The 9,494-nt window shown below is 35.4% G+C and overlaps 1 protein-coding gene across 1 annotated transcript; it reads right to left on the reverse strand.

Moving 5' to 3' along the window:
• Positions 1-683: 683 nt before the first annotated feature.
• Positions 684-8,086, reverse strand: LOC21391207 (ABC transporter F family member 3). Its single transcript, XM_010108953.2, has 18 exons — positions 7,758-8,086; positions 7,043-7,258; positions 6,712-6,901; positions 5,937-6,145; positions 5,664-5,804; positions 5,013-5,141; positions 4,750-4,851; positions 4,487-4,633; positions 3,816-3,878; positions 3,597-3,643; positions 3,407-3,466; positions 3,038-3,120; positions 2,631-2,725; positions 2,291-2,377; positions 2,109-2,196; positions 1,806-1,891; positions 1,269-1,331; positions 684-1,121 (listed from the first exon to the last, which is right to left on the reverse strand). Exons 1-18 carry the CDS (start codon positions 7,959-7,961, stop codon positions 999-1,001), a joined length of 2,133 nt encoding a protein of 710 aa, XP_010107255.1. The 5' UTR covers positions 7,962-8,086; the 3' UTR covers positions 684-998.
• Between the last annotated feature and the right edge of the window lie 1,408 nt (positions 8,087-9,494).

Raw genomic sequence — 9,494 nt, forward strand, 5'->3', positions numbered from 1 at the left:
TTAGCTTATTTTCTACTATTTTTCAAAATCATTGTGGAGTTAAAATGGAGACCAAAAAATGAGGCCTAAAATCCCAATTAAAGCCCATGACAGTTTAGCCTTAATGCCACGTCATCAATCCATCATCTTAGAGCCGAGGCTTTTGGAATGTTATCGGGAAGACAAGCTTAATAGTCCGCTTACGATGTCGAGGCTACGGAGAAGATAGCATCCGCGGAATTGCTCAATAAGTCATTATTTATATTTTAAATATATTAAATTTAAATAAAAAAACCGTCTTAATTAAATGTAATATCGATCTTTTAAAAAATTATCCTAAAAGATCAGGAAATTATCCCTAAATTAAAAAGAAAAATTAAGAGAGGCAGCCAAAAGCAATATAAAAAGGGAGATTATAGGTCAAAAATCCCCCAAGTCTCATTAAGAACAAAAAGAGCATGTAACTCTCTGATTAGTGACTTTTCTACTCCTCACATAACTCTCACATAGAGAAAGAACCACTATAAATCCTTTGTGTTCTTGCTTTTATTGCTTTTTAATCACGTTTTTCTGCATTTATTACACCGCAAATCTTGTTAATTCATTAATTTATTTTTCACCATCAACAGAAATTTTTTAGTTATCCAAGCACAGCAGAGCACGCTACTTGTGCTCGGCCTTGACAAGAAATGCTATATTCGAACTAGTGAGCTAAACGCGGATAAATAATCTAATAATCAAATGATATATGCAAAATGGCACAGCACATTCACCATTTGTGTCCGGTATAAACTTCCAAATATGTTGAATGAGTTCTATAAAAAAAACAAACATTCGTCAGCATTCAGCAATCAATATATAAGTTGGAAAACTTTTACGCTGCAGAACCCAAACTACACTTTAAGACAATTTCCAGAAGAGATGAAATTCCTCAGATGATTGACTTGGCACAAGTTCCAAAATTACGTAGCATGCACGTCGGTGCTCAAGCCGTTGTCGTTTCCCGCAGTAAGTTTGTTTTAAGAGGAATGGAGTATCTTCTTGTAATCGTGGAAAGTTCCATGGAATGGAGCCACCTTACCTTGTGATACCACCCACAGCTCCTCCACACTCCCAGATATTAGATGCTCATCATGACTAACCTGCAATCCAGAAGAAATATCCAATTTGAATGCAATATCAAAATGGAATGTCAAAAAAAGAAAAAAAACAAAACAAAACACAGAACAAAACTAGTTTGCCTGTTTCTTGGGTAGAAATAAAATTTGTGGAGAATGGAATTAATATACCATGAGAACACCTCCTTGGAACAATACGAGTCCTTGAATAAGTGCCTCCACAGCATCCAAGTCCTACATTTTCAAAAACAACTGGCATATGAGACAAATTTCAATAGACGAAGACAGTATTGTTCGTTTGATAACTAAAAAGAAAAACTAATTAGACTCCTGTAATTTTCTGAAAGTCTCGAACTCAAAATAATAATAATGATAATTTGACGATAGCAAGCTTCTTTACTGAGAGGATCGAGCCTGCAGGCTAAACTTCTTGTGCGTCAATATGCAAACTGAGATTCCTAGACTAGTTACCTTCTCCTATATGTATGTATCCCAAAGTTCCACTTTTCTCAAAAAAAAAAAAAAAAAAAAAAAAAAAAAAAAAAAAAAAATTTGAAGGGCTAAGTTAACCATGCTGTTCAACCACGATAATCACGTCGTTGAATTATCACCAGTCCAAAACCATAAATGATAAACAAATAAATATAAGATTCTTTCTATAAAAGATAAATAAACAGAAGATTCATAGAGGGGGGCAAATCAACTTACCAAGTGATTGGACGGCTCATCAAGCAATATTATGTGTGGTTTCCTAAAAGTTATCTTCGCGAACGCAACTCTGCTCTTCTGACCACCTAATGTACCAGTAAGAGGAATTGAATATGCATCCCAGTTGAGAATAAAGCAATGAAGCCATAGATAATTGATCATTGTCAAAAATTGGCTGGCACCTGATATCAGCATAAGGTCTGCCTACTCTTTTAGCGAGCGTTCAAACCTTACAACCCAGCCACTTGTATCTAACATCGACTTTAAGCTATAATGTGCAGACATGAATAAGAAAGAACATACCAGACAAAGTGTACATTGGCTGAAGCGCAAGATTTCCAGTAACCCCGAGAGAACCTAGGTGGGCTCGAAGCTTCTGTTCAGGCACACCCTGCAAGAAGGAACCTTCGCATGAGTAATTTGTCCAGCAGTATCGCATAATCGTTTAAAGTGGGAAATTTTAAGTAGATGCACCAAGAACTTACTGGGTAGCATCGCATCATATACAAAAGTGGATTTGAAGATAAGTCTAGCCCATCAACGTGATGCTGACTGAACACCGCAATACGAACCTGTATGAGTAACAAGAGTATCAGATTAAAGCATAAAACTCCAGATCTGCAGTGAAGATGACACAAATTTAGCTTGCATAATATATGGAAATAAATTAATGATGAGTCCAGCAATCCTTTTGTATGAACAAGTATTAACAAATAAAGTGGATATCAACATATTGACATGTCAATAAAATCTCAAATGATACTAAAGCTACTAATTTTAATATTGTGAACGAGTACAGGTAATTCAAGGAAAAATGAGCTATACCTTAGCAGAGCGGAATACTGTCCCAGAGGTTGGTTGTAGCTCCCCTGCAATTAGTTTGAGTATTGTCGATTTGCCAATGCCATTTGGCCCAACCACTGTAAAATGTTTTGGAAATCCATACGGACAACGCCAACATTAGGAAGAAGTCAAAGGAAAATGCCAAGTTATCTCATTAGTGCAAAAAATAAATAAATAAATAAAATAAAAAATAAAAACAAAACAAAAAATAAGAAGAAAACAAACAAAACAACAAACAAGAGACATTAAGAGATTTATAGATCTTAAAAAATGCAAATTGACAAGTTTATGCATTGAACATTAAGTGGAAAAATTGCATACTGCTAACTGCATTCATAAATAATTTAGCATGGGGAGAAAAAAGATTTCACTCGGACTAGCTTCCTTACTTGCAATGCGGCTGTCTAGGTCAATTCCAAAATTCAAGTTCTTAAACATTATGGGTCCACCAGGATAACCAAATGATGCATCACTGCAATCACATGAAACAGTATGATCCGGTGAAGATATGGGAATAGAAAACAATAATAAGAAACAAAAGTATGAAAAGGCTATCTTAAACCAGAAAAAGATTAAGAGAGAATATGTTTGAATCAGAGAAAAGACATTACTACAACAAAAATGAAGCAAGAAACATAAATCTTAACCACATGCGGAAATAGAAAATAATGACAACTGTGGCCTTTCAATGACACTGGAAAAACCCAAAAGGCATCAACAGATGGATAAATAAATACTCAGCAACATGAGCTGCAAACCTGAAACTTATAATGGGGGGGCCTGGCCTGTCATCTGGAGTTGGGAACTCAAACTTATAGCTGCACATAAAAAGGCCAACTACACATTAATAAAGCATAACCTAAAAAGGGGAATATATATATATATATATATATATGGCAAGAGAGTATCAAAATTCTGAATTGACTGCAAAGAGATAGTCCTGCTTACTCGGGGTCATTAACAACTTCATCCACATAACCCATCCGCTCCAGTGCCTATAAGTCAGGGGGAAAAGAGTGATGGTAATTGATTTACAAATCATAACAATACAAAATACTATATGAAAACCGAAAACTGGTCAAATTAACCATATCTGAACGGTGATCATGGGCCTAAGAACATCTAAAGTAGTCAATTAAAGCAGCAAGGCAATGAAAAGCAAAATACCTTGATTCTCGACTGAACAAGAGATGCTCTCTTTGCATTGTAGCGGAACTTATCAACAAAGGACTGCAGTTTTGACAAAACCAATTGCAGGTCAAACATGAGTTATAGAAACACCAGATTGTTGAGAAAAAAGAGGGGCAGAGGGGGGACAAGGCGACAACAGAGGAAAATGTCAATAAGAAGATAATTGGTTTAACTTGTAAAAGGCATAATTATTTGCAAAAAAAATTCACAACTCAAACTTTGCATGTGAGAAAAAACACTAGCAAAAAGTTGAATTTGAATTTTTATGAGAGAAAACACTGTAGAAAAAAGTTTGAGTTGTGGTTTAAGTTGTGAAAAGAACAAGGCCTTTAAATAGAAAGCTCAATACAAGAAAGAACCCTCAAAAGAATTGATAAAAAAGTGGAAGGCGTTGGAGGTAAGTGAGAGAAGTGTAGCAGCAAAGTACCAAAACAAAATACTCATGGACTATACACGACATAAACCCGGATTACCAGGCCACGACTTTAAAGATTAACACGGACTGTCTTTGACAATTATTATGGCCTGACCACACTGAAGTGTCGATGCAAAGCACTTCAGAAAGGTCGAAATGACCTATAATGGGGGCAAAGTTTAACATGAACCAAGACCTCACAAGAATAAACATTGAGATGAGAAAATGAAACCTGCATATGAGCTCTTGCACGTTCATTTGCTTCAAAAGCTTTCTGTTGATTCTTCATCTGTTCCTCTCGTGTCCTCTCAAATGTATCATAATTCCCCTTATAAGCAGTCAGTTTCTGCCCGTGTAGGTGAAGAATATCAGTGACCACCTACAGAAGAAGCAGGGAACTTTGAGTGAGACATAACAAAATGTTTCAACAAGCACATTATAGATTAAAAATTATTACATGATAAAACCACAGGAGAAAAATGAGAGGTATATTACCGTGTTCAAGAATTCTCTGGCATGAGAAACAACTATGATTGTTTTTGGCCATTTCAACAGGTGGGATTCCAGCCATAGAACAGCATGAAGATCAAGATGGTTCTGACATTATAGAAATGGAAACAAAAGAAAAGAGTGCGATGTACACGTCAAACCAAAGCATTTTTTTATAAATTACAAAGAGAAAATCTAAAAAGCGTATGCAAAATGTGTATAGGTTAAAATATAAATACTAGAAAGTACTAGTAGTGCACACAACGCACCGTAGGTTCATCAAGTAGCAATACATCAGGCTCTACGAACAGGGCACGAGCAAGAGCTATTCTCATTCTCCATCCTCCAGAAAATGTTTTCGTTGCCTTATGTTGCATTTCGGGAGAGAAACTGAGACCCTGTAAAAATTATGGATCGAGAGGATACCTATCAAAAAATGAGTAAACTAAAAGGATAAGAGCGCATCTAAAGAGAAGCAAAGAAGCTTCCTCAACTAAGAGGAAATTCAGCAGATCGGTCATTGTTAAACCGGACACATTTTTATGCGACATTATGACAGAAGGCATCCGACATGCTTGCACTGCATGGTTCATCTGTCACTGGCCCCCTTCTTTTCTTAAGTAATACATCAGGTCACTACAATCTTGCAACCATTCATCCCCTCCTTTCAATTTATCCTTCAAAACAAAAGGTACTCATTCACCAAAACTAACACCCTAATTACATTTTCTGTTCTCCAGAGTCAGCTATCTTCATGTCCTTTTCAGGTGACGAGTTGATAATATCCCAATAACATCGTTTCATGATAACTATGAATCTCAGCTAGAGCTGAAGAAAAATCCACCCAATAATCTAGGGATACCAAGTTAAGAAAACACTTTAAAGTCATGAATGCAGATTGCAGACAAAACAAAACTTACAGCAAGAATGGCAGCCGCATGGGACTCAGCAGAATCTGCATCAATGAGCTGAAGCCGTTTGTATACCTCCTCAAGCCTTTGTGAAATGGCATCTTTTTCAGTTCCTCCAGTGCCTTTGTCATCATCCAAGTCCAGTTCTCTCTTGAAGTAACAATGATTTATTAGGACAAGTGGAGAATGAAAACATCAAACGAGGCGGGGGAAGAAAAGGTAAACTAAACTAGATAACTGAGTGACACATCAAACACAAATCTGAAATAAATATATATTTACTTGTCGAGCAAGAAGACGAGCTTCTTCTTGCAAAAGCTGGGTTCTCTCAAGATCAGAGTTAAGAACACACTGCAGAGCTGTTGTATCATCGCCAACAACTTCTTGTTCCACATGCAATATTTGGCAGTTTGGAGGAATGCCATCAATGGCGTGCAGAGCCATGTGCCTAAGGAACGTTGTTTTCCCTGTACCATTTCTTCCGACAAGACCTGGAAGAATTGAATTTTAACATATTATACAAGACACAAACTTTGAATTCATCATTCCTGATTACATATAAAAGGTACTCCACAATATAGTAAAAGTTAAGAGTCTCACTAGCAAGCCAGTTGGAAATTTTTTTTTTCCTATATAGCACTGACAAACCCAACAGGCCCATGGATTGTATGAATAGTTAAAAGGGAAAAAAATAAAAAATAAAATTCCAAGTTTAATAAACGTATAGCCATTCAATGCATAGTAAGCAGAAATTTTAAAATCAAAAAGCTTTAAGAAAATACATATTCTTTACCATTTCAATAATCCTCGATCTCTTTGTTCTTAATAGTACTTCTCAGTGCGAAAAAAAGAGTTGAAAGAAATAGAAAGGGATTTTTTTTTAATGAGATAGGGATTTTGTTTTAGCCCTCTCCATTTGCTATTCAAAACAAAAGGCTAATTAGTTGATTAGCTAAGAGATATTCCACCTCTCATTTGAGTCTCATTCCAAAAGTTCATTTCCCCACATATGAAGATGGAATGAAGAGTATTTCAATGCAACAAAAAACAAACTAACCATAGTGCCGTCCATACGAAAGCGTGAGTAACCCATCGACAATGAGATCACGACCACCAACAGAAACATTGAAATTCTCCATATGAATGTCCTTGACTACTGGTCCACCACTATTATCATGATTCACACATACAACCGGCATCCCTGCTCTAGCTGCTTCCATTTCCGCTAAATGCATTTGGAATTGAGCCTATATAATCAAAGATAAAAACTTTAGAAGGTAAAACAAAACTAGCCCATGTTTTGCTATGTTGATAATGAAAATTAGTAGTGACCCAGCTCAAGAAAAACCTTAAATACAATTGAAGATATCTTGCCAGTGATTCTTTACCTCTCTTTGGCGCTCATCCTTCCTCTTTTTCCTTTCTAGCTTTGCTTTATCACGCTCAGACAGAACAGGACCATCAAAAACCTCAGCTTTCTTTTTTGGAGCTTGCTCCTCATCCATTCCATCATCCATTCTAAAGGGGGTCGCAAGGCTACGCACGGTTGGTTTGATTTTCACTAGCCCATGCTTCCCGAACTTTTCAGATAATGTGCTGCACACCTATTAGAAAATGAAAAAAAAAATTATATATGACAAAAAAACAAAAAAAAAAAAAACTAGTTTCACAAACTCAACACAAAGCTATAGCATAAACTTCCACGGTTCCACCAATTACTCTCATTGAAATAAATAAACACTTCATTAGACCAAATAAAATGGTTTAGCAGCCCAGAAATCCTAATCATCAACCAGAATTAAACGACAAGATCCCTGATTTTCCTAAATTTAATCCAACAAGAATATAGATAAGCAATCTATAATCCCTAATTGAATAATAAACAATAAAAAAAAAAAAAAAACTAGTTTCGAAGAACTCAACACAAACGCCATAACATAAATTTGCACCAATTAGCCTCTTTGAATTAAATGTTTTGGCAGTGACAGAAATCCTAAATCCCTAATTCTCCTAAATTTAATTTAACAACAGCATGTATAAGTAATCTCTAGCCCTAATTGGATGAAAATCTACCCAAAAGCGAAGAAAAAGGAAGAAACTCACAGAGCGACACTCGGAGAAGTCGGTGACGCAACCGGCGGCAACAAGGAGCTCACCGAGGGCTTCGAAAGCGCCGTCGCCGTCGACGCCAAAGTCGAAGTCCTCGTCGGCGAGGACGTTGACGATGTAGTCGATGATCGGCTGGTCCACGTCCAGGGCTCTCCGGCCTAGCACTTCGTGCACGACCGAGCTCGCCACCTCCGTCATTCCTTGACCTCGATACTCGGGAATCCGATGAAGTACGAATCGAAAACGAGGATTATATCTAAATTCTGCGAGGGTTTTGCAGAGATTTGAGACCTTGAGTTATATCTTCTTCTTCTTCTTCTTTCTCGGCGCCACGTCCATGAAAGCAAAGGAGAATGGTAAATCGGTTGTAGGAAGTGAAACGACGACGTTTAGGTTTGGAAGGTTAGTGTTTGTTTACGGAGATTCTAGCGTCCGGATCTGGTGTGGGAATGACAAACGCCAAGTCAATGATGGTTGATTACTCCTATTGGATATCTCAAACCCAAATTGACTTTAGGAAAAATGATTAATCTCACTAGTGCCCTAAGGTCATTCTCACTTTATTTTTTAAATTTTTAAAACTCTCACTTTATCTGTTAAAATTTAAATTTTTCCTCTTTAAGCCAATTAACAAACATAAATTGTCCCCTTAAATCCCTACATTTTGTGTGTATTTTCAAATTTTCTAATATTTACCATCAGAATATAATTTTTGTTCTTTCGTAAATCTTATATTTATCATGTAAATTTAATATTTACTATTAGAACACATATTGTGTTTAGTCGTAAATCTTGATTTACAGCGTAGAGAGTGAGGAGATAGAGAAAGCGTGAAGAGAGAGTCCATAGTAAATTTTAATATTTCATTTCTTTTTTAATTAGGGACATTTTTAAAATGTTAATTTACTGTAAATCTGAATTTACACCCATCAGTTTACTATCTAATTATACACCTTAACCTATTTATTTTTATCACCCTTTTAATTAAGTATATTTTCTCAATATCCATTCTTCTTTTTCTACATTTTAAAAATCTATTTTATGAATAAAAGTTGTCTCTAAAGCATAAATTGGCGCTGTTCCCATAAGATTAAATTTGGGAAATAAGATCTTACTAAAAAAAATGGAAAATGAAATGAAACACTTTCTTTTAGGGAAAAATAAAATCAAAATTTTATGAAACTATGGAAGGATTTTGGAAACTTTTTAATTTACGGCATAAGTACATATGAGAAAATTCTAATAACACAACACATGAATTCAATCAAAATATAAACGTAGGAAGCCGTCGTTCAGATTTTTTTGAATTTTTTATTGTACTGATTTTGTTTTGTTTTTTCATATAAAAAAGGAAAAAAGGGCCAAAGATTGAACAGAATGGAATGGTTATGAACTTTTTATTAGAAGCTTAGGGAAACATTGTCCCTCAAATAAATAATCGTTCAATTCGCCGATTTAAGTATTTAATTTGAGTTGAGATGCGACTTTATGTGATAATTTTTAATTATAACAAAAAAAGTTAAACGTGATTTTTTATAAGAAATTTTAACTATAATAAAATTAGAATTAAAAACTCAAATCAGTGAAATAAAAAAAGCACTCAGATTATTTTTATAAATAGTCCCTGAATTATACATTAATTTTAAGTCGGCTCTTTGATTTCCCATTTTACACAACATTGAACACATTGCTTCGATCCTATTTGCTATTACGTTATTGGCCTTGTTAAAA

Source organism: Morus notabilis, unplaced genomic scaffold (assembly GCF_000414095.1).
Source record: "Morus notabilis unplaced genomic scaffold, ASM41409v2 Scaffold207, whole genome shotgun sequence".
NCBI classification, from domain to species: domain Eukaryota; kingdom Viridiplantae; phylum Streptophyta; class Magnoliopsida; order Rosales; family Moraceae; genus Morus; species Morus notabilis.

Excerpts from the sequence above, each read along its gene's own strand:
- LOC21391207 (XM_010108953.2), bottom strand. The coding sequence starts at position 7,961 with ATGACGGAGGTGGCGAGCTCGGTCGTGCACGAAGTGCTAGGCCGGAGA. Across the intron at positions 4,634-4,749 it reads CCAGAGAATTCTTGAACACG|GTGGTCACTGATATTCTTCA; the intron begins GTAATATACCTC and ends CTTCTTCTGTAG. Across the intron at positions 2,726-3,037 it reads CCTAGACAGCCGCATTGCAA|TGGTTGGGCCAAATGGCATT; the intron begins GTAAGGAAGCTA and ends AACATTTTACAG.